At 41.8% G+C, this 24,895-nt stretch overlaps 4 protein-coding genes and 1 pseudogene across 7 annotated transcripts; all 5 read right to left on the bottom strand.

Moving 5' to 3' along the window:
- Nucleotides 1-876: 876 nt before the first annotated feature.
- LOC147978334 (uncharacterized) lies at nt 877-2,089 on the bottom strand. The gene is made up of 2 exons (XM_087546223.1): nt 1,912-2,089; nt 877-1,243 (listed from the first exon to the last, which is right to left on the bottom strand). The coding sequence occupies exons 1-2, from the start codon at nt 1,923-1,925 to the stop codon at nt 1,114-1,116; spliced, it is 144 nt and encodes a 47-aa protein (XP_087402349.1). The 5' UTR covers nt 1,926-2,089; the 3' UTR covers nt 877-1,113.
- Nucleotides 2,090-2,196: 107 nt separating this feature from the next.
- LOC125542627 (putative disease resistance protein RGA4) lies at nt 2,197-6,918 on the bottom strand. Its single transcript, XM_048705723.2, has 2 exons — nt 3,226-6,918; nt 2,197-2,559 (listed from the first exon to the last, which is right to left on the bottom strand). The coding sequence occupies exon 1, from the start codon at nt 5,492-5,494 to the stop codon at nt 3,245-3,247; it is 2,250 nt and encodes a 749-aa protein (XP_048561680.2). The 5' UTR covers nt 5,495-6,918; the 3' UTR covers nt 2,197-2,559; nt 3,226-3,244.
- A 2,288-nt stretch (nt 6,919-9,206) lies between these two features.
- LOC147978332 (putative disease resistance protein RGA1) lies at nt 9,207-17,593 on the bottom strand (annotated as a pseudogene).
- On the bottom strand, nt 12,422-13,691 carry LOC147978333 (putative disease resistance RPP13-like protein 1). Its single transcript, XM_087546222.1, has one exon. It carries the CDS (start codon nt 13,571-13,573, stop codon nt 12,422-12,424), a length of 1,152 nt encoding a protein of 383 aa, XP_087402348.1. The 5' UTR covers nt 13,574-13,691.
- A 272-nt stretch (nt 17,594-17,865) lies between the features above and the next one.
- LOC125542703 (putative disease resistance protein RGA3) lies at nt 17,866-23,970 on the bottom strand. Of its 4 annotated transcripts, XM_087546220.1 has the most exons (7): nt 23,499-23,970; nt 23,217-23,276; nt 22,920-23,106; nt 22,686-22,829; nt 22,387-22,585; nt 18,775-21,920; nt 17,866-18,254 (listed from the first exon to the last, which is right to left on the bottom strand). In XM_087546220.1, the coding sequence occupies exon 6, from the start codon at nt 21,524-21,526 to the stop codon at nt 18,797-18,799; it is 2,730 nt and encodes a 909-aa protein (XP_087402346.1). In that variant the 5' UTR covers nt 21,527-21,920; nt 22,387-22,585; nt 22,686-22,829; nt 22,920-23,106; nt 23,217-23,276; nt 23,499-23,970; the 3' UTR covers nt 17,866-18,254; nt 18,775-18,796. The 4 variants fall into 4 exon arrangements, 3 of the variants coding, with proteins under 3 accessions (XP_087402346.1, XP_087402345.1, XP_087402347.1); XM_087546219.1 differs by having other exon boundaries at nt 22,920-23,597; nt 23,673-23,970; XM_087546221.1 differs by having other exon boundaries at nt 22,686-22,846; nt 22,920-23,970.
- Nucleotides 23,971-24,895: the final 925 nt, after the last annotated feature.

Genomic DNA, 24,895 nt, shown 5'->3' with positions numbered 1-24,895 from the left:
AGAGATGAATCACGGCGGCCTAACAGTCTAACAACCTAGCCAAGGCGCACATGTACCACGTTAGAATGTTACAATGTGCTTAACACAGTGATCATAATAAATCTTGAAGAAGCAGTTTGTCATGATGATCAGTCGATCTCTTAGAAGATTATCGGTCAATCACCACTAGAAAACCATGCTGCTGCTACACCTGTAGTATATAATAGTACAAGATTATGGGCCAACTAGTGAACAGAAGGAGTACCTCCCACCGTGTTACAGATCAAGAAGTTCAGGACACTGAGATCGAATATATACCTGAACACGGGCCCGTAAGTCCACGGGATCACTTCAATCAGTGGTGACTGGTGACCAGTGGGCCAACGAGGAAGGAAGGGCGAACATGAGCGGATCAAGACAAACTTTTCCTCTGTGTGTGGAGAAGAGGAAGAACAGAGCAAACAATACCTTCAGGAAACTTTTTTTTGACAGGAAACTTTTCCTCTGCGTGCTGGCTGGAAGAGAAAGAGGTGAAGAAGGCTAATGATGCTTATCTTAATCTTAATTTGTTTACTTGGACATGGAACCCACTAATTATTCTTTCCTTCCCACCCACCATTGCAGCAAAAGGGAAAAGCGAAAGCACTCAAGGTGGCTCACTTTTTCTTTCTTGATGATTCAGCCTGATGCCTTACCTAAGCCGGCAGCAGCATATATATACTGGAAAGCCAAGCAACAGCAAAGCCCTCAGTTGGAATGAATTGGATACACAAACAACAGTAGCAGATAAAGCCCCCCTCCTCTGCTTCCATTATTAATTCATGTGTCAGGATATTTCACCAAGCAACATTAGCTCATCATTTTCAACAGCCAGCCATGAAATCCCAAGAGGACCGCAACAGCGGCACCATATATTGAAAATCAGCGAGAGAAACAAAGCGGAATCTGCACACGCCACAATTGCCAGTACAGAACTACGGATCCCCTCAAGGAGATTTGCGATACAGCTTAAGAACGACTATGTCGTATCCATCACAGTTAATCCAAGCGGTCAATGAGGTTCAACTCGGGGTTACTACAGAGTAACTAGAGCACACTTGCCAACAGAATTTCAAGTTTAACTGCACTAGCTAGCTACTCATCGTCCTTAATTCTCTTGAGCAGCTTGACAGCCCACCGGCGCAGCCTTCTCTTCAGGGTGAAGCCAACCACGACGCCAAACACAAAGCTGACCTTCGTGCATGTCGACAGAAACACCAACTGACTGCAATAACATAACTTGAGTCAGGGACAGGTACAGGTTTACACCAACACAAATTTTACGATTGCAAATTTGACTTACTGACCAGCGACCAATGAAGATGCTCGCACACTAGATGTCTAGATCACAAAATTAATTGTGCCCACTGAATAAAAAGGACGCTACACACTCTTGGCTCAACAGCAACGTACTTTGAATTCAGTTCACTGATCTATTCAGTTCAGCCTCTCTACACGGTGAAGAGGCTATGGAGGAAAATCATTGGACCAGACATTCATTCATGTGTTCTCAAAATATTTCAGGTTTTGTTTGGCAAAAATGAAATAGAAGAATGTTTGAATTATTCAGGAAACTGGTGGGAGTAGTCAACAAATACTACAACACAAGAGAAACACCTCGCTTCAGTTTTGATCACAGCAGCAGTCTAATTAATCTAATATACGGAGTAGTATCCGATTCCTTCCAACCAAATGGCCACTGCGCTTATCGGTAGCCAAAAACAGAGTGAGTGAAGCGCATGCCCATAGGCCATAGCTAATTAACGTAGGTAAGATGCATCCATCGCCATCACACACAAACTGAGTTCAGAAAAGATAGTACTACTACTGAAGAGCATTGCTATGACAGATGGGACTACTTTCTTCAGCTCGGTTGCAGAGAACAGAGCATACCTTCCAAGCTTCATACTTGACGCTTTCAAAATGCAGCTGAGCGCCTCAGACCTAGTCACCTTCCGTGGTTCCGCCCTACGCCGAACTTCCAGAGCTCTAAGCTGCCGCAGGGTACCTCCTGCCCTGGTTGTTCTCCCAGAGCTCAGCAAACAGCCACCGCACACGCCGTGCCGTGTTCAGTCTGCAGCTCTGTCAGTTTCGTCCACCACTTCCTGCAATAACCAGGATATGTATGCACTATTGTTGCTTATGATTTACGATCCGGCCCAAGTTCAGAGGAAAACAAAACGAAATTCATCACTTCTACTCAAAGCATTCAATCATGCCAAAATGGAAATCATCTGTTACATTCAATACAGGTTCAGTACAGCAGAGGCCTCCGGCCCCAAGTTCAGAAAGAAATAAAAGGAAATCCGTGGGATACACATCAATCGTGCGTAACATCTCCAGTACAGCAAAGGTCTCCATCTCAAGTTCAGGAAAAAAAAATACAAGACCAAATTCGATACGTTGCAGGGCACTTGCCCTAAGAGAAAGAAACATGACGCTTCCTTCACCAGTTTGCAGTAGATCAGGGTGCTTGCACGTCTTCACCTTCGACAGGCTTAGTATGTTGCCCGTCAAGGCGAACTGTGGCATCAGTCCAGGCTGCCACAATTATGTTCAGCATATAATTTGAATTAGGGAACAAACCATAGGAAGAAGAGTTTACGACAAGCACATAAGACCAAGGCATCCATTACAAGAAATCTATTGTATTCCTCAGTTAATCAAAGCATCACAAACATGTGGCAGTCCAGAATGAATAGGGTAGCTTCAGTTTTGGAATCTTGCATTACCGCGCATACAAAACACGGGTATTGTTTGTCTCAGCAAGAGGTCAAGGCCTCAAAAACTATTACTACTAATATCATTTTATGGAGGCACACATGTCAGAGTGTATGTGCTGCATGCATATACACGTAATGTAGAAACAAACTAGATTTAGAGAAAAGATTTTGAGAATCTAAGCAACAGTATTGGTTTCCAATGCACACATAAGCAATTTACAGCAGTGTTATACAACACTTAATACCTTGTATGACTGCAATCTACAGCCATGGGCATCTACTAAAGCTAGCTCTTTCAGAACATATACAATCACAGATGAACTAAGCATTTCTGTTGCATAAGCATAACGGCACAACATGTACAGTTTATGTATCTATCCAATGTGATGAAGCAAAAAATTGTGTTGTCAGGATATGAATTATGGTTCAGAGAATCGAAGACATTAAACGAAATTTCCAACCAATATATATGCAGTGTTCATACCTTATGCTTTCATTGCCTTCTAACTGGTAGACAACGTGTAGACATCCAGGGCTTCCCCATGAAGTCGCTGGTGGTGCTCTTGAAGCCCAGGCACCCAGCGGGAAGAGACCTCCATATCCTCACCCAGCCATAGCTGTTGCAAACTTCCCAGCCCCTCTACATGGCTTAAGTTTGGACAACCATGGACATGCAGTTTCGTCACTTGAGGGAGGTTGGAGATCCTCTCCATGCCTTCACATTTCTCAATAAGGAGGAGGTCGGCGAGGTGTGGGAAATCTTCGACAGCCTTCAAGTTGTTTGCTCCAATTAATTTGAGCATCTTCAAGTTGGTGGTGTCCTCTCCAAGCTGCCGCGGGAGAGTCCTCAGCTTCGGGCAATTTTCGAGTCTCAACAGCACCAAACGAGGCAGCAGTGACAACCTTGCAGATTGGGCATCCTCTGGACGAGTCTCAACAGCTCCATCCTCTCTCCCTTCATCGACAGCAAATTCTTCTACTTCTTCAAAAAAAGACCACTCCTCCCAGTTGGGCATATCCCTGATGATCAACCATTCAAGTTTAGGAAAAGCAACTAACTCACTGCATATGGGATCACGATTCCTGTAACCAACAAATTCAGGTCCGACCTTGGTAAGTGCATATGATCCAACAATTAACAGATATTTCAAGTTTGGTAGCTGCCCAAGCGGTGGAAGATCCACACACGATTGTGAATATCTGATGGCCAAGTGTACGAGTGAACACAAATAGGTGGTACCAAACCAGGTGGGGTACCGCCGACCAAAGTATAATCTAATAAATAATTGTTCCAAATTGCGTGGAGGTATTAGCTGCTCAAAGACACTCTCAGCATTGCAAATGTCTTCTTCTTGATATTCTTCCTCTCTTTGTTCAGTCCACTCTAGTGTCAAAACTTTTAGATGTTTTTTGTCCGCGAGCACTGTATTTGAAGTACAATGTGCTGCATTTTTCAATCTATTCAGATTAAGACTCCTCATCTGGGACACAAAAGACAATTCTTCCAACTCCCATCCATCTTGTACATCAGCATTATCACTTCCATTACCAACAGGAAATCCTTGTAAAGCATTGAGAAACTTCAATTTTCCTATCCCTTTTGGAACATGATTTATGTCTGCACCAATAAGAAAAAAGCATCTTAAATTGCACAATTGGGTCATCGCCAACGGAAGACTGTGCAGAGCTTTACAGTGTCTCAAGCTAAGAACTTGGAGGTTTTTTAGGGAGCCAATGGATTCTGGAAGACAAGATATGCCAGTATAATCTAAATCAAGTAGGCGTAGATGTATCAGTTCTCCTATATAATCCGGAAAGCTTTGCACAAGAGAGTAATTCAGTACCAAAACACGAAGAAGCAGAAATCTCTTGAACAATGTATCCTCAATTCTATGTGGACCACGAATAGTTATGAAAGTCCTCAACTTAACTTTTACCTTATCCATGCTAGGCAACACTAGCATATCCTTCTTAGGTACAACAGTGACACGTCGCAGTTTTGACATATCTTCACCCCTTAATGATTCAATATCTCCAACAAAACATTCTTTTCTTGATATATTACAAGCAAGTTGTCTTAAGAGATCATGCATTTTGCATCCAGCCAAGTCAAAATTATTCTTATCTGGTTGGAGGAGGTTACGATGGATTAGCTCATAGTAGTAATCTTCTGCTGTGTCTTCTAATACTTGGCCTTGTTGCTCCTCAACGAAGCCTTCAGCAATCCATAACCTGGTAATTACACGACGGAGAATGGTAGAATCTTCAACATACAAACCACAATAGAGGAAACACTGCTTCAGATGATGTGGTAAGTCATCGTAGCTAAGATACAGAGCTCCTTCTATTTCATCAGAGAGCATGTCCTGGGAGCCAACATATCTGCCCAAAAACCTTTTCCACTCATTCTCTGTACTATCTTTGCATGCCAAAGCACTGGCTGTAACCTTGATTGCAAGCGGAAGGCAACCACATTTACGAACAATTTCAATCCCAATGTTTCTTAAATTCTGCACTTTTTTCTCGTCATCAATGTGCATGCTCTTCCAAAGTAGCTCCCACCCCACCTCTGCTGACATGAGATCAACTCGATGGGAATGCTCTACACCTATTCTCTTGGCAATTTGATCATCTCGTGTGGTTACCAATATTACTCCAGCAACTGTTTCATGTAATGAAATTCTTAGTAAATCCACCCACACATTGGACCGCCACACATCATCGAGAACGAGAAAGAAACTCTTGCCTTTCATTGTTTCTGCAAGCTTTCTCTGCAACTCTGCTTTGGTTTCACCTTGCTTACGATGCACACCAGTATTACGAAGAACCTCTTTCAAAAGACCAATTTCATCGTAGTCTTTCGAAACACAAATCCATGCATGCTTCTTGAAGCTTCCTTTTATTTTTGGGTCATTGTATATCTTTTGAGCTAGTGTCGTCTTACCAACTCCTCCGGTTCCAACAATAGCGAGCTTGTAAGACTTACTTTCCTTGTGTGCAAGCACTAAGTCCACCAACTTCCTGCTAGAATATAAGATCTCCTTTCCCACAAGGTTAGGCTCAACAAGGTCAGAACTTCTTATCAGTTTAGATGTTGGAGCATTTCCAGTAGGTTGTGTATTACTATTGAATGTTAAGAATATCTTGTCCTTTGTAATGTGCTCTATCTTCTTGTTGAGTGCTCTAATCCGAACAGCAACATCATGACGTGGCACGATGTTACGGAAGCTAGAGGAAACTGAAAGGACTTTATGTGCAGCTGATTTGTTTGACGATGATGAAGGATGTTCAGGAAGTAGCTTGCTTCCTTTACATCTAACCACGTCCAAGATTTCATCAGCTTCATATATAACATCTCTCAGTTGACCAAGCCAACTGTTAACTGCTAGCTCTTTTGTCCTTTTCTCAGCATCATATATACAACACTCTATTAATTCTACTCATCGCAATACTTTTGTGAGTTCTTTTTCCACTCCTAGGATCAGTATCACCTCATTGGTAATGATATTTTGCAACTTAGTGGCACATGATCTAAGCAAACATTCTAGTATGGTTGCCATCAAGCAGACAAACTCAGCACCAGATATCCAACAAAAACACCAGGGCGACTTGTTTCGGAGAATGACAAAGAAAGCTGAAAATGAATGCACAAGGTTTGTTACCATTCTTCAAAATGAGACAAGTCCCGCTAACTTACACTGATATAGAATATATTAACATATATCACTACTCTTTTTCTTTTGCTTATGAAGCTATGCGATTTAAAATTTCTGCAGGAGGGTCAAACCAAGTACCGAGGTCTGAATTCCCGAGTCTGCATTATGTCCTTTCATTCTTGTGCTTGCAAATTGACGCATGCCTCAGTTTGTATATTAAAATGATTGATTAGTTCGCTTAATTGCTTGCTTACAGGGTGGCTATCAAATGGCAGCTACATAGCATCCTATGCGCTAAATTAAAAAAGTGTTGCATTCAGTTATTTTTGGATCTATTAAAACATATACATATACTAATCATCATTTTTGTGTGATCGATCCAGCTTGTTGATCAATAAATATATTTGACTTTCCTCATGCTAGCCTAGGAATCATGGCATGAATCTCCCAAAGGGTGCAATGGTGGGCACTCATGGTTGTAAACCCACCAACTCCCTGTACTCATTCATTAAAGTAAAGTTGACTGCAAGTCTGTACCTTACGAAGCAGTCTTCCAACAAGGAAAAACCTGTCAATAACGAAGATCAATATTTATCATCTTGAAGAGCCAGTTTGCTTTGATGGTCATTAAGATCTAGCAAGGCTGAGCGCAGAACATAGATGATGGATGATTAATCACCCAGAGAGTAATTAACCATGCTACTGCAGAGCTGTTAGACCTGCAATATAGATAGTACAAGATTATAGATCAACTAGTGAACAAAAGAAGTACCATCCACTGTGTTATAGATCCACAAGTGCAGAACAGTGAGACCAAATAGAACATATACCTGGATACGGTGTGTGTTAGCATAAACTGTTTCCTCTCTCCACCGGATCACTCGTTGGATCCTGCTTGAATAATTGATCAGCGGACCAAGACGAAAGGAATGAACAAACGTGACCAAGACAAAACTTCCTCTGCAAGGAGTAGATGCATACGGCGATTAACTGGAGAGAATAGAAGCACCAAATGGCGATTAACTGGAGAGAATAGAAGGACCAAATGGCGATTAACTGGTGAGAATAGAAGGACCAAATGAAATCTTCGGATCCTCTTGATTTTTTTTCTCTAATGCTTTACCAGGCCAATTAGTAGCGTACTCGAGAGGCGGAGACAAGCAAGAGCAAATGAAGACTGGTTGGATACCATACAACACTAGGTGCTAAAGCAGCTTCCCTCCTCTGCTTGGGTAAAAAAATGCAGGCTATGGCTGGGCGTGCAGAAAATTCAACAAAGGTAGCGAGCTGCGATGGCGTGCCGAGTCTTCTGAAAGAGACTATAGAAAGTTGCTTAGTGTCATTGTTGTGTAGTAATTTACTAGTAGCATTTGTCACAGCCCACTAACATTAATTTACTGGTAGCAGTCATCACCGCCCAGTCCTAATGGGAATATATCTAATTACAAGCTGATTAATTGGAGAGAATAAAATGAAAATAGTCTTCAAATTCTCTGCTTGATTTCCTTATGCCTTACCAAAGCCAATGACAAGCTATTGGAGACAAGCAATAGAGCAAATGAAGCACCGGTGGGATACCAAGAAGAAGCAAACACTAGGTGCTAAAGCCGTCCCCCTCCTCGGCTTGGGTAAAAAAAATGCAAGGCTATGGCTGGGCATGCAGAAAATTCAACAGAGGCAACGAGCTGCGATGGCATGCCGAGTCTTCTGAGAGAGACTACAAGCTGCTTATATTAGTGTGATTGATGTGCAGTAGTTTACTAGTAGCATTCGTCACTGCCCACTGACATTAATTTACTGGCAGCATTCATCACTGCCGAGTCCTGATGGGAATATCTAATTACAAGCTTATTAATTGGAAAGAATAGAATGAAAATAACCTTGATATTATCTGCTTGATTTCCTTATGCCTTACCGAAGCCTATTGGCAGGCTATTGAAGACAAGCAATAGAGGAAATGAAAAACTGGTGGGATGCCCAGAAGCAAACACTAGATGCTAAAGCCGTCCCCCTCCTCCGCTCGCGTACAAAAATGCAGGCTAAAAGAGACAGCATATGCAACAAAGGTGGTGAGCTGGGATGGTGTGCAGAGTCTTGTGAAAGAGACTGCCAATCTGCTTGTTTACATTGGTGTGTAATTTAAGCCAAGCCGCACTTAGAGTAGTCCTAATGGGAGTATTTAACTGCATTGTTGTACGTAATTAACATGCCCACCTCATCCTCATCCAGATATAGATACTACTCCCTCCGTCCCAAAATTCTTCTCTTAGATTTGTCTAGATACGGATGTATCTAATACTAAAACGTATTTAGACAAATTTAAGACAAGAATTTTGAGACGGAAGGAGTACTATGTACTACTCCCTCCATTCCTAAATATTTGTCTTTCTAGACATTTCAAATGACTACTACATACGAATATATGTAAACATATTTTAGAGTGTAGATTCACTCATTTTGCTCCGTATGTAATCACTTGTTGAAATGCCTAGAAAGACGAGTATTTAGGAACGGAGGGAGTAGTACTTAATGAACAGAGTAAGACACTGATCATGTTATCTTTCTTGCACAGAGAAATCCTCTCCTCCCCAATGCATTGTAATTAGCTACGTAGTTAGTGTTCAACCAAAATCTATGTACCTTACCTCCAGTAGCAGATTGATCCCAAATTAATAGTCTCCAGTCAGATCTGACCCCGGGTAATAGTAGTGATGGCGCTCGGAGAAGATTGTTGTGCAGTGGAGCATGAATTTCGGCGAGACGCGGGAAGATGGAGGTTTGGTCATGGCGGCGAAGCGAAGAGAAGGGGCTAGCTGGGTGCCCTCTGATTATCTCCAGCGACGGCGTGCGAGTAAGAGGAGACGGCGGCGACGACGGCGGCAACGGCAACGGCAGCCCAGCCACCACCCCGCCTCCTCTCCCTCCTCTCGGGCGCGAGCACGTCGACGCCCAGCCGCCAGCCGTCGCCTCCATCTCCTCTCGTCGGATCCCAGCGGGTTGACCTCGCCGCCGCCGACGCCCAGCTGTCACCCCGTGGCCTTCCTCTCCCCTTGAGCTCCTTTTTCCCTGGCCCGAGCAGCGCTGCACAGGCCAGCACTACTCACCGCTGGGATGCCAGCCCATGTGCACCTGGCGTCCCCAGCGGTGGGGTGCCTCTGTAAAAATGTTGAGCTTGTTTTTAAAAAAGGTTCATTATGTCTCAAAACAATATTCATCATGAAAAATATTTAATATGTATTTGAAAATTTTCCATTCTATTTTAAAAATATCGTCTCATATTTAAAAGAAATATTAATCAAGTTTAAAAAAATGTTTTTCATGTTTTCTAAAAAGAGTTAAAATGGGAAAATAAAAATAATAAAAATTAAATAGTTAAAACCATAATAATAGAAAATGAAACAAATGAAACAGGAAAATAGTACGTCGGAAAACATATATATACACAAAAAGAACAAAACATGTTCACTTATGTACTTCTATAAATGCTGATGTATTTTGGGACGAAATTATATGTACTTTAAAACATGTTCATGAAAAAAAGTCCTATGCATTTTTTAAAAAAATCATATATTTTAAAACTATTCATGTAATTTAAAAATGTTCATGGACTTTTAAGAAAATGTTTGTGTAATTTTGTAAAGTGTTTGCATAATTTTAGAATTTATTTGCGTATTTTCAAAAGGACACGTGCTTTTTGAACAAGAAACCGAAAATATGGAAAACCTATAAAGAAGCATAAAAAAGAAAAGAAAATAGATAATAAAATAAAATAAATAGAAAAGTTCAGAAAAAAATAAAAAAAATTGCATAGTAAGAAAATTGCAAGAAAAGCTGAAAGAAAATAAAAATGAAAATTACGGTCCAAAAACAAGTAGGAAACCACATTTGCCTTTCGCTGCCGGGTCAAGAAAACCAACATATAAACATAGGTTCAACAAAAAGCGCATGAAATTGTATCTTTCTTTTACCTACTAGTCTGTATCGGGGACCAGAGGCTGGTGTGGCTTATATGTAACAATAGGCGAGATATTGCCTTTGCGGCCCTAACGGGAGAGAGCGAAGGAGTTGTGAATGTACCTGGCCACAGGAAACCCGGCCCGGGCTTGCCCATGGGCCGGGCCTGGGCTTAGGTTTTGAGCCCAAGCGACACGCTAGGCCGAGCCTTGGCTTGCCATATTTGCATTTTAGGGAAGAGGTCCGGCCCAAGGCACGAGGTGCGGCGGGTTTTTTCACTAACGGGCTGGGCTTGAGCCTGAAATCTAGGTCCAACGGCCGGGCCAAGCCCAGCCCTAGGGTTTTAGCTTCGGGCTTTGTTAGGCCCGGCCCGACGGATGGCCAGGTATAGTTGTGAAGAAAGCCATGTGTAAGTGTGTAACTCGTCCTTCCAGGACGTTCAACGAGACATGTTAAAGATACAGTTGACAAACCAGTACAGTTCACTTGGAGCAGTCAAGCAGGCACAACTTTTATTTTCTTTTGCCAGAAATGCAAGCACGACTTGGGTCTAGCTATTGAGCAAGCAGAAAACGCCTTTGAAATCTGAATTAAGGGGAAAAAGTTAATACTTGGAGATTGCGTCCTTAATATTCTTGAGCAAACGATAATTAGCAGTCCTCCGCATTGCACATCTTAGCTCAGCAGGTGCAGGCCACCACCTTCCCCGTTGCATTTTGTCGATTTATTCCATCCCCCATCATTCAAATGCACCTTCAGAATTTCAAAGGCACGATTTCAACCTTTCGACCACTCTTTCGCCCAGCTAGGGAGTTCGATAAAAAAACCTTTGGCAAGTGCAAACCCTTTGCGTTGAGCTAATTGAGTGCAGAAAAGATGGTACTCTACTGAAGAGCATCGCTTGCACTATTTTATTTGCTCTGGCAAGATGGTGTAGCACCAGTTTCTACGAATTCCTTGATCTTCTTTCGGCTATGTTGCAGGGAAGATAGATTGCCCTTCATACTTAACCTTTCAGCCACATATAGTTGCCTTCATATGATTCTTTAACGGGATGCGCATCTGTTGTACCTCCCAGAGCTCAGCAGCAATGACCTCTACCGCATTGCGCACATCATCACCGTCTTCACTCAGCCTATATACTACTCTCTCCGTCTGAAAATACTTGTCATCAAAATGGATAAAAAAGATGTATCTAGAACTAAAATACATCTAGATACATCCCCTTTTATTCATTTTGATGACAAGTATTTCCGGACGGATGGAGTACTGTATTACTGTTGGTTTTGGAATCCCGTTAAACAATCCTTCTGATAATGTACTTTGACGACACAATACAACACATGTTTACAGGTTACACAGGCAAAGCCTCAGGCCGAAGTTCAGAAACAAAATCAAAGGAAATTCATCACCTCCATTGGAAAAAAAATCATGTCAAAACGAAATCCATCGGTAAAGTAAAAAGAGCGAAACCATGCCACGCAGGTTCGGTGCAACAAATGACTTCAGCCTCAAGTTTAGGAATAAATAAGTGAAACAATACCACACAGGCTCTGGTTCAATACAGCAAAGGCCTCTGGCCCAAATTCGGAAATAAGCATAAGGAAATTCGATACAGTAGTATTTCCAGGACACATGCCCAAAGGAAAACAGGGCAATTCCTTCACAAGCTCGCTACACATCCATCATGGTATTTGCACATCTTCAGCATTGACAGGCTTCCAACATCTTCATCATGGTACTACGTCTGATGATTTGCCTGTTGAAGTGAACCACGCCATCGGTCTTATGCTGCCAACAACACAGACCAGAATAATAAGTATATCTATCTATGGCAATTGACAAGCACTTAATGTGATTAAACATACATAAGACCTGATTAATGTTTTCCTGTGGGCAAAGCAAGAACAAATCACAAACAAGTTGGTACAGTTTGTACATGCTGACATCTAGCATCAGTATAGCTACAATTTTGTAGGCTTGCGATAATCACATACAGAAATGGGGTACAGTTTGTCTAAATAAGAGGTGAAGTCAGTATGCAGTGTTCATATATATACCTTGTGCCATCTAACGCCATGTGTAGACATCCAAGTCTTCACCATGAAGTTGCTGGTGCTGCTCTTGAAGCCCAGGCACCCAGCGTGAAGATATCTGTTGCATATCCTCACCCAGCCCCAACTGCTGTAAACTACCCAATCCCTCAACATGGCATAAGTTTGGACAAGCATATACACGTAGATCGGTCACTTGAGGGAGGTTGCGTATCCTCTCCAGGCCTTCACAATCCCTAATAACAAGGGCCTCAAAGAGCACTGGGCGGTCCTCCACGGCATTCAAGTTGTTTAGTCCTCTTAAAATGAGCTCCTTCAAACAGGCGGTGTCTTTTCCAAGCTGTTGCAGGAGATCCCTCAGCTTCGGGCAGCCATGGAGGTACAAGTTGCTCAAACGAGGCAGCAGTCGCAGCCTTGCAAATGGGGCATCCTCTTTTCGAATCTCAGCAGCTCCATCCTCTCCCCTTACATCAACAGCAGCAACTTCTTCCTCAAAAAAAGACCACACCTCCCAGTTGGGCATATCCGCGAAGATCAGGCGTTCAAGTTTTGGGAAAGCAACCAACTCATTACATACAAGATCACCCTTCTTGCAACCAACAAATTCTGGTCCAACCTTGGTAACTGCATGTGCTCCATCAATCATCAGATATTTCAAGTTTGGTAGCTGCCAGATCGGTGGAAGATGCACACATGATCGTACACCTATGAGTTTCAAGTATATTAATGAAGACAAACAGGTGGTTTCAAACCAGGTGGCGCACCGCCGACCAAAGAATCGAAGAATACATAGGTCTTCCAAGTTGCTTGGAGGTATTAGCTGCTCAAACACCTTTTCAGTGTTGCTAATATCTTCATCTGGATATGATCCATCTCCACTCCACTCTAGTACTAGTTCTTTTAGATGTCTTTTGTGTGTCAGCACTGCATTTGTACTACAATGAGTTGTTCTTCTCAATTTAACAAGGCGGAGATACCTTATCTGTGACAAAGAAGACAAATCTTCCAACTTCCAGCCATCTTGCACATGAGTAGTATTATCACTTCCATCACCAACAGGATAATCTCTTAAATGGGTGAGGAATTTCAGTTTGCCTGTGCCTTTGGGAACCTGATTTATTTTTGTGCCAAAAAGATCAAGACATCTTAAACTGATCAACAGGGTCATTGCCGAAGGAAGAGTGTGCAGATCATTACACCATCTCAAGCTCAGTACTTTAAGGTTCTTTAGGGAGCCAATGGATTCCGGAAGACAAGATATGCCAGTAAAATCTAGATCAAATAGGCGTAGATGTATCAATTTTCCTATATAAATCGGAATGCTTTGTACAAGTGAGCAGTTCAATACCAAAACACGAAGGAGCAAAAATATCTTCAACAATGCATCCTCGATGCTCTGCTGAGCAGGAACAGTTAGGAAAGCTCTCACCTTAACTTCCACCTTATCCATACTAGGCAAGACTAATTTATCCTTGTAAGTGATAGCAGTAACACGTTGCAGTTTTCACATATTTTCACCCCTTAATGTTTCAACATCTCCAATAAAACATTCTTCTCTTGCTATGTTCAGTGCAAGTTGTCTTAAGAGGTCATGCATTTTGCAATGAGACATGTCAAAATCTGAGATATCTAGTTGGAGGAGATTCCGGTGGATTAGCTCGTGGTAGTACTCTTCTGCTATGTTTTCTAGTAATTGGCCTTGTTTCTCCTCGATGAAGCCTTCAGCAATCCATAACCGGGTAACTTCGTCACACTCAATGATAGAATCTTCAGCATACAAAGCACAATACAGGAAACGCTGCTTCAGACGATACAACAACTCATCATAGCTTAGATACAGAGCTCCTTCTATTTCATCAGAGAGCATGCTCTGGGAACCAACATATTTGCCCAAATAATTTTTCCATTCATTCTCCGTCAGATCTCTACTTGCCAAAGCACTAGCGGTAACCTTGATTGCAAGAGGGAGGTGACCGCATTTACGAACAATCTCAATCCCCGTGTTTCTTAAATTCTGCACTCCTTTCTCTTCCCCAATGTTCATGCTCTTCCAAAGTAGCTCACATCCCACCTCTACTGACATGAGATCAACTCGATGGGTATGCTCTACACCTATTCTCCTTGTAATCTGATCATCTCGTGTGGTCACCAATATTACTCCGGATGTTGTTTCGTGTAATGTAGGCCTTAATAGATCCATCCATACATTGAAATGCCACACATCATCTAAAACCAGAAAAAAAAAACTCTTCCCTTCAGTTGTTTCTGCAAGCTTCCTCTGCAGCTCTGCTATGGTTTCACCTTGCTCATGAAGCACACCAATATTCCGGAGAACCTCTTTAAGAAGAGTTACTTCATTGTAGTCTTGTGAAACGCAAATCCATGCCTGCATCTCGAAGCTTCCTTTAATTTTTTGGTTATTGTATATTTTCTGAGCTAGTGTTGTCTTTCCAACTCCTCCTGTTCCAACAATAGCAAGCTTGTAAGACTTACTTTCCTTATGTGCAACAACTAAGTCCACCAGCTTCTTGCTAGAATATATGATATCCTTCCCCACAAGGTTGGGCTCAACAAGGTTGGAGCCTCTTATCAGTTTGGAAGTTGGACCATTTCTGGTAGGCTGCATACCAGTGTTGAGTGTTAAGAATACCATGTCCTTTAAAATGTTCTCTATTTTTTTGTTGAGGCTTCTAATCCGAACAGCAACATCACGACGTGACCAGATGTTACAAAAGCAAGAGGAAACTGAGAGGCCTTTACATGCAGCCGCATTGCTTGATGATGATGAAGGATCGTCAGGCAGTAGCTTGCTTCCTTTAGTCCTAGCCACGTCCAGGATTTCATCAACATCATATATAACATCTCTCAGTTGGCCGAGCCAATTGTTTACTGCCAGCTCTTTTGTCCTCCTTTTCTCAGCATCATATACACAACACTGTATTAGTTCTACTCGCTGCAGGATCAAATCTATAGGAAGCCTTTGCACAACTCGCCTTTGCTCTCGATAAAACAAGTCAGAATCAATTGGCAAGGGTCGACGATTAAGGGAATTGCTTAAACAATCCCAGGCAAATCCTCTCCCAGTGGAAGAGCAGATAGCTACTATTTATACCGGAACAAGAGGATATCTTGATTCGTTAGAAATTGAACAGGTAAAGAAATAGTTCAATCACCCCACTATCGTCGAAATCCCCTCGAAATGGAGAGCGGCGCAAGTCTCACACTCTTTCTCTCACTCTCTATCCTCTGTCTTTCAGATTTTCCCCTCGTAGCAAGATTTACCGAAAGTACAAAACACCTCAGAAATAATAAAAATTATATAGAGGTACATGGACCACCGAACAACCATTGCCGCCGCCAGAACGAGCCGCCGACACGCCGCTGTCCCCGCTCTCATACCGGAGCCGACCTGACCTTGTCGATGACAACCGAAAAGTCTTGTGCACATGCCCCTAAGGACCAGCGCCCCGGAGCCGCAGTCGTCGCTGTTTAATCCTTGAATAGATCCGAAGAACTTGATAACAAATATCACCTTCGCATATACACGACGAGAAACACCGACCTCACCGCCCCGAGGAGCTGGCGGGAATCTTTGTCGGCGTCTAATCCGTCCCAACAGACGAACTTAAGGAGGATTGGAGCCTGGAAAATTGACTCGAAGAAGAAGTGCCGCCATCCGTCCAAACACCTCCTCTATGAGGACAAAAACCCTACTTATCAAATAGCCAGATTCGAGGCACCAGAAATCCCGTCCCCCCTACCGGCCACCGGAGCGGTAGGTGGAGAGTAGGCAAATCCACGGACTCGCCGGTGAAGATCGACAAGAGGAAAGCATTCCCTTGTCGCCCTGATAGAGGGAAAAGAAAAGCTATTTTAAAATGGTTTCCGCATGTTTTAAAAAAAATTAACATATTTCAAACAAGTGTTCACACATTTATAAAAAAACATTTCCTATAAAATTTTATTGTGTATCAAAAAGTGTTGAGCGTGTTTTTAGAAAAAGTTCGTCATGCCTCAAAATAGTCATTGTGCTCTTGCAAAAAAAAATAATCATTGTGTATTTAATATAAAAAATGTGTATTAAAAACTGCGGTGCTTTTGAAATTGTAATCGTGCATTTAAAAATGTTCAGCATGTTAAAATTCTTTCATGTTAAATGTCCGTGGTGCATTTGAAAAATCTTCATATCAAACTTAAAACTATTTATCAACTTAAAAAAATGCCTGTATTGTAAAAATAAAATCGTAGGGAAGAAGGGCAAACCCCAAAAAAATGGACCCTGAAAAACATTAAAATGGGAATAAAAAAATAAAAAAAGGAGAAAGTACATAGGAAAATTGAAACGCAAAAAGAATAAACGATATTCACTTATGTATTTTAAAAAATTCACGTATATTGGCAAAAAAATGTATTTCAAAATATGTCCATGAAATTAAAAAAATCGATCATGCATTATAAAAATCATGTATTTACCAAAAACATCTTGTAATTAAAATTGCTCATAGCTTTCAAAAAATGTTTGTGTTATTTTTAAAAAGTTTTTGCACAACATAAAAAATGTGTGTATATTTTCAAAATTATTTATGTGTTTCTTGTAACTAGAAACGAAAAGTAAAAAAACAAGATAGGAAGATAAAAAAAAGCAAACAATAGGAAAAGCAATTAGGAAAAGAAATAGAAAAGGGCAAGCTTTACTCAGCAGGCTTTCAAAATTTGAAAGCCTGCTTTCAAATGGATGTCTCAATTTCTGGCCGAATTTTGTTCAACATTTCAATTAGTAAGTTTAATAGAACTTTTGAACTGGCGCAAATCAATATTTCAGCTAAGCAGGGCAAACCTTTCACCCCTTAATCGTGCACTGCATTGCACTAATTAAGATCAGAAAAGAAAAAGATAGCACTGAAGAGCATCTGCATTGGGCATTTGTACTACGTACCACTATGGCAGATCGTGCAGTCATAATTTCTGCAGTTTTCCTTGCTGTTGTTGAGCCCCATTGCAGAGAAACAGAGCTTGCCCATTCATAGCTCACACTTCTCCCCAAGACAGCTGCTTCGAAACGTACTTGGCTACCTCCGTTGCCATCACCGTCCCACTGGGGTTCCAAAGCTCCGGCGCAGGGGTACCTCCCACCAGGGTTGTGCTCCTGGAGCTCAGGAACGACATCAGCATTCGACGCACTGCACATGTCGTGACGTGTTCGTTCTGAAGCTGTGTCAGTATGTCATCGTCTTCATCTTCCATGATTTACTGCAACACCCAGGATATATACTTTTTATGGGTTATTATTATGATTTCCAGTCAAATAGTCCTTCTAATGATGCAGTTTGGCGATACAGTGGAACACAGGTTTACAAGACCAGAATGCTATTCCTTCATGACCAGGTCACACAGGTTCGGTGTGGCAAAGTCTCAGGACCAAGTTCAGCAAGAACTAAACGAAATCCATCACTTCCATTTCAAAGAATAAAATCATGCCAAAAAACGAAATTCATCTGTTTCTGCTACATTCAAAGAACGGAACCCCAAATACAGAAATAAATATAGCGAAATTCATGGCTTACATCCAAAGAACGAATTATGCCACACATTTTCAGTACAGCCAAGAACTCGCGACAAGTTCTGGAAGTAACAAATCGATAAATTCTAGGGAAAAACAAAACGATAAATTCTAGGGAACCTGTCCAAAGGAAAAACAGAACACTTCCTTCACCAGCTCGCTACACATCAAGGACTTGAACATCTTCAGCATTGACAGCCTTCCTCACATCTTAGTATTTCTGATGCTTTGGCCCATCGGAGTAAACTGCTGCATCAGTCCTTGGCTGCTACGTTTTTGTCCAGCATAACTGAATTGGGAAACAAACCGTAGTCGTTACAAGAAACATATAATATGGTTACACAAACAAGTTGCTACAAGTATATGTGGCCTTTCAGCGTGGGTGTAGCTGCAATTTCAAATATTAATTGTAGTCCTCCACTATCTCACATATAAAACTGGGGTATTGTTCGTCACAATAAGAGATCAAGGCCCTCAGCAACTATCTGTTTATGCAAGCACACACGTAGAGAAAATAAGTTTAGATCGATGCCTATATTATAAACTCTAAAAGGACAATTATGAGAATCTAAGCAACAGAAAATAGGTTTAGATTGATTATTTGTATTCCTGCAATCTGTGCGGCCATGGACATCTACTAAAGCACTTTTGGAATATGTACAGGAGATTTAAGCATTTCTGGTGCTTAACACTAACGATGTATGTATCAGATGAGGCAGAAAACTGTGATGTTGAATACTGATTATGGTTCAGTAAATCAAAGGAACAAAACGACATGTCCAACTAGTATATATATGCAGTGCTCGTACCTTGTGCCTTCACCACTGGCATCTAACTGGTAGACAAATTGTAGATGTCCAGGTCTTCGCCATGAAGTTGCTGGTGCTGGTTTTGAAGCCCAGGCACCCAGCGGGAAGATAACTCTTGCATATCCTCACCCAGCCCCAGCTGCTGCAAACTTACCAGCCCCTCTACATGGCTTAAGTTTGGACAACCATGTACACGCAGTTCTGTCACTTGAGGGAGGTTGGAGATCCTCTGCAGGCCTTCACATTTCTGAATGTTAAGGAGCTCAGAGAGCAATGGGAGGTCCTCCACGGCCTTCAAGCGGCTTGTACCAATTAATCTGAGCTCCTTCAAGCTGGTGGTCTCCTTTCCAAGTTGTCGCGGGAGAGCCCTCAGCTTCGGGCAGCCTTCGAGTCTCATCAGTACCAAACTAGGCAGCCGTGGAAACCTTGCAGATTGGGCATCCTCTTTTCGAATCTCAGCAGCTCCATCCTCTCCCCTTTCATCCGCAGCAACTTCTTCGTCAAAAAAAGACCACGCCTCCCAGTTGGGCATATCCGTGAAGATCAACCATTCAAGTTTAGGGAAAGCAACAATCTCATTACAGACAGGATCACCCTTCTTGCAGCCAACAAATTCAGGTCCAACCTTGGTAACTGCATGTGCTCCATCAATTCTCAGATATTTCAAGTTGGGTAGCTGCCAGATTTGTGGAAGATACACACATGATCGTATATCTTTGAGGTACAAATGTATCACTGAAGACAAACAAGTGCTACCAAACCAGGTGGGATACTGCCGACCAAAGAATTGGGAAATATATAGGCTTTCAAGGTTGCATGGAGGTACAAGCTGCTCAAAAATATTCTCAGTACTGCTAACATCTTCTTCCGAATATGATCTATCCTCACGGTCACTACACGCTAGTCTTAGATCTTTTAGATGCTCTTTGTCCATCAGCAATCTATTTGTACTAAAAGAAGTCGCTCTTTCCAATTTCATCAGAAAAAGATACCTTATCTGTGACATAGCGCGCAACTCGTCCAACTCCCATCCATCGTGTACACCAGCATTATCACTAACATAATATCCTCGTACAAAAGTGAGAAACTTCAGTTTCCCTATCCCTTTTGGAAACTTGTTTATTTTTGTATTAGCAAGATCAAGACATCTTAAACTACACAACTGGGTCATCGCAGAAGGAAGACTGTGCAGAGAATCACAAGTATTCAAGCTCAGTACTTGAAGGTTCTTCAGGGAGCCAATGGATTCCGGAAGACAAGAAATGCTGGTATAATCTAAACCAAGTAGGCGTAAATGTATCAACTTTCCTATATCATCTGGAACGGCCTGTACAAGTGAGCAATTCAGTACCAAAACACGAAGAAGCAAAAATCTCTTGAACAATGTATCCTCAATGCACCATGGACCACGAACAGTCAGTAAAGTCCTGATCTTAACTTCCGCCTTATCCATAGGAGGTAACACTAATTTGTCCTTCTTACTGACAGCGGTAACACGTCGCAATTTTGACATAGCTTCACCCTTTAATGTTTCAACATCTCCAATAAAGCATTCTTCTTTTGATAAATTTAAAGCAAGTTGTCTCAAGAGATCATGCATTTTGCAGGCACTCTTTTCAAAATACATGCTATCTGGTTGGAGGAGATTCCGGTGGATTAGCTCATAGAAGTACTCTTCTGCTATGTCTTCTAGTAGTTGGCCTTGTTGCTCCTCGATGAAGCCTTCGGCAATCCATAACCAGATAATTACATCACGACGAATGACATAATCTTCAGTGTACAAAGCACAGTGAAGGAAACACTGCTTCAGACGATGCGGTAACTCATCATAGCTTAGATACAGAACTCCTTCTATTTCATCTGAGAGCTTGCTCTCGGAGCAAGCATATTTTCTTAAAATCTTTTTCCACTCATTCTCTGTTAGATCTTTGCTTGCCAAAACACTAGCTGTAACCTTGATCGCAAGAGGGAGGTAACCACATTTATGAACAATCTCAATCCCAATGTTTCGGAAACTCTCCACTTGTTTCTCTTCATCAATATACATGCTCTTCCAAAGCAGCTCCCATGCCACCTCTACTGACATGAGATCAACTCGATGGGTATACTTCACACCTATTCTCTCTGCAATTTGATCATCTCGTGTGGTTGCCAATATAACTCCGGCAGTTGTTCCATGAAATGCAGGTCTTAGTAAATCTGTCCATACATTAGAATGCCACACATCATCCAGAACAAGAAAGAAGCTCTTGCCTTTTATTGTTTCTGCAAGCTTTCTCTGCAGCTCTGTTATGCTTTCACCTTGCTCATTATGCACACCAATATTCCGGAGAACCTCTTTCAGAAGAGTTACTTCATTGTAGTCTTGTGAAACACAAATCCATGCATGCATCTTGAAGCTTCCTTTTATTCTTTGATCATTGTATATTTTCTGAGCTAGTGTTGTCTTTCCAACTCCTCCGGTTCCAACAATACCGATCTTGTAGGACTTGTGTGCAAGCACTAATTCCACCAACTTCCTGCTGGAATGCATTACCTCCTTTCCCACAAGGTTGGGCTCAACAAGGTTGGAACTTCTTATCAATTTGGGTCTTGGACCATTTCCAGTAGGTTGTGTATTACCGTTGAATGTTAAAAATATCTTGTCCTTTAGAATGTTCTCTATCTTTTTGTTGAGACTTCTAATCCGAACAGCAACATCACGGCGTGGCCCGATGTTGCAAAAAAAGAGGAAACTGAAAGGCCTTTGCATGCGGCTGATTTACTTGATGATGATGAAGGATCATTAGGCAGTAGCTTGCTTCCTTTACATCTAGCCACGTCCAGGATTTCATCAACATCATAAATAACATCTCTCAGTTGTCCAAGCCAACTGTTTACTGCTTGCTCTTTTGCCCTCCTTTTCTCAGCATCATATATGCAACACTGTATTAGTTCTACTCGCTGCAGCACTTCCGCGAGCTCTTTTTCCACCCCTAGGATCAATATGGCTTCATCAATAAGGATATCTTTCAACTTATTGGCACATGATCCAAGCAGAGATGCTAGAACGGCTGCCATCAAACATATGAAATGGCACGCACAGGGGGGAGGTCCACCAAAAAATACCAGGGTGACTTGTTTCGGAGAATGACAAAAAGTGAAGCCTGATGAATACACGAGGTATGTTAATATGCTTTCAGGTTGACAAACATCTCTCTTTAAAATTATACTGGTATAGAAGGTATTTAAGGAATTTAGAATAATGGAGCTATGCAACATACAGATTCAGGACTAGGGCCAACTACCGAGGTCTAAATTCCTGAGTTGGCATTATTTCCTTCTATCTGCTTTGTGCTTGCAAATTAGCGTATGTTTGAGTTTTGTATGTTAATTTTTTTTGACTTTTTTCTTTGCTCGGTTGAATAACCACCAGATTGCAGCTGCATAGCAGCCAACACACTGCATGGTGCACTGAGTTACAACATACAGATTAATCATCCAGCTATATTTTTTTGTCAGATCTATCTTAACCCTAAATCATTTTCCCACATGGTAGTCCAGAAATCATGATAATTTGTTACAAGTCATGAAAGTAAAGTTGTAAGCTCTGAGTACGATAGCAAGTCTTACCTTACAAACTAGTCTTCCAGCAAGGAAATATCGTCAATAATAAAATTCAATAGTCATCATTTCAAAGACGCAGTTTACTACGATGGTCAGCCCATCGCTACTCTTAAGATCTCTTAAGATTGAGCCCAGGCCAGATTTACAGATAGATAACAGAAGATTAATATCAGTCAATCACCAAGAGAAAGCCATGCTGCTACACCTGCAATACATAATAGAAGATTATTGATCAACTAGTGAACAAAAGGAGTACCACTGCGTTAGAGATCCAGATGTGCAGAACACTGAGACCCAATATATACCTGAATACATGCCGGTAACAAAACTGATAAGCCACTGCTGAGAGTGCTGCGAGATCTCGGAGAGCGGCGCAGGATCAGTTCAATCATAAGTGATCTGTGGAGCAACATGAACAACTAACAAAAGCGACCAACATGAAACTTTGCCTGCGTGCAGTGGAGGACTGGAGGTACACTCTGATTAACTGGAGAAGATGAATGGAACGAACAAAACCGTCAGATTTGTTGATGGCTTACCAGATCTATCGGCAGCATATTGGAACCAAGCAAGAGCAAATAGTGGTTGGATACTACTTTTGGAGCCTGCGGAAAAAGATGCAGACTCTCTGGCTAGCAGAGTCTACAAAGGCAGCCTCGAGTCTTGTGAAAGAAATTAGCAAGTTGCCCACTTGCTGGCTGCTTAGTGGCATCGCTGTTTAATTAACTGGTAGCTTTCGTCAGTGCCAATAATAGATTAAGTAAAGTAATAACACTTGCCCGTACAAATGAAAAGATTAACAAGCTTTCTCGGTCTACTCTATTAGTATTGTTTACCTCGAGATTCCATGGGGACACGTGAGACCCCCTGCAAAGAGTTATTGTTTTCACAGATACCTGCAAACTAAATAGATTAAGTCTGCTGACATGCCCAACACAGCACATATATATTGTTTAGACACAACCTCTTGTAAAAGGAATCAATGTATCTTTGCATTGTATCAAATATCATAATTGACGGGAGCATATATTGTGAACATCGCGTAGTAGCTACTTGTTTCTTGAAACACTAGGATAAAACAACACAAATGGTGGTCTTCTTCTGGCTTAAGGACACACCGGTCGACACATCCACTCCTCCAACAGAAATGAAGCAACTGATGCCAATACACACCGGTCCAAACATCAATTATTTGGTCGAGACCTTACATTTTCTCGCTGAAAGAAGAGTAGGACTGACATCAATTAGTGCAATTTATCTAACCGGCCTGTTACTCTGATGGACCGACAGACCTTGGGACGAGGCGGAAGCAGCAGCAGAAGCAGCAGGAGGAGAGACGCATCGTGGTCGCCGCAGATCTTGCATGCCGGTCGGCGTGCAGGTGGCGCCCTCGGCCGCGAAGCAGCTGGCTGCGGCGAGCGTGGACGAAGCCATTAATTGGTGGGGGCGAGGGCCGCGCAGAGGAGTGAGTGAGGGTAGCGGAAGCAACCGAGAGGAATCGCTGGAAGATTGTGTGGAGGGAAGGGATTTCAGTCGGAGGGGGAGGACGACGACGGCCGGGCAGAGGAACGGCGGCTCCGTTCAAGCGATGGGGAAAGAAAACGAGGAGATGCAGCAGGCCCAACCCAGCCCTGTAAACAACAACGGTTTCTCGGGCCGACACCACTCGCTTCAGCAGGCCCTAAACAAGCCCATTTGGGTCAAGGTCCAACAAAAGAAATCTCCAAAGGTTCGCGACATTCTTTGAAACACGAACACTTTTTTTTAAACAAATTGGTTTGAATTGTCTCAAAAAAAACAAATTGGTTTGAATTGTGAATATTCGTAGGCACGAACATTTCTAAAAATAAGGATTTTTTTGGAAATACAGACATTTATTAGAATTTGGGAACAGTTTTTTCGAATTTCAGGAGAAAATTTCAAAAACGTGATTTAAAAAAAAACACTGTGAATACTTTTAAGCACGGACATTTTTGGAAAACACAAGTTTTGGAAACTTTCTTAAAAACTTGTGCACATGTTTTAAAAACCTAAACAAACAAAAAAACAGGTAAAAAGAAAAATCCCGGTATGAAACATTCTACAATGTTCTTGAAAATGGTAACATAATGTTCACTTTTTATGCTAGATAATGGGCCGTCCCACCTAACGCTCGCTTCGATCCTCCTATGTGAAAGGCCAGCCTGTCTGATGCAAAATGCACAAAATAGGATTCACCATCAGGGGCTCCTTCAATGAGAATTTCGTCATTCAAAAATCACTACCATGAAGAAAGTGTATCCCAAAGATTTCATTGTAATTTTTAGTTGTACGAGTTACTTTATAGTTTCTTGGATCTTTGATTGTACTTGTAAATTGTATTTTTTTTGAAAAGGGGGATTCCCCGGCCTCTGCATCAGAAAGATGCATACGACCATCTTATTAACCAAATAAAGTAGTGTTAACATGGTTTCAAAGATCTCTAGAAGTAATAAAAAAGCACAGAAAGCTCACACAGAGCCAATAAGGGCTAGAA

The sequence above is a fragment of the Triticum urartu genome, chromosome 3A (genome assembly GCF_056163025.1).
Source record: "Triticum urartu cultivar PI428250 chromosome 3A, HENAU_Tu73, whole genome shotgun sequence".
Lineage (NCBI taxonomy): Eukaryota > Viridiplantae > Streptophyta > Magnoliopsida > Poales > Poaceae > Triticum > Triticum urartu.
Note: the sequence above shows the minus strand (reverse complement) of the source record. Positions and strands in the feature narration are given on the sequence as shown.

Coding starts and splice junctions, on each gene's coding strand:
- LOC147978333 (XM_087546222.1), bottom strand. CDS start 13,573: ATGACCCTGTTGATCAGTTTAAGATGTCTTGATCTTTTTGGCACAAAA.
- LOC125542627 (XM_048705723.2), bottom strand. CDS start 5,494: ATGAAAGGCAAGAGTTTCTTTCTCGTTCTCGATGATGTGTGGCGGTCC.
- LOC125542703 (XM_087546221.1), bottom strand. CDS start 21,526: ATGCAAAGGCCTTTCAGTTTCCTCTTTTTTTGCAACATCGGGCCACGC.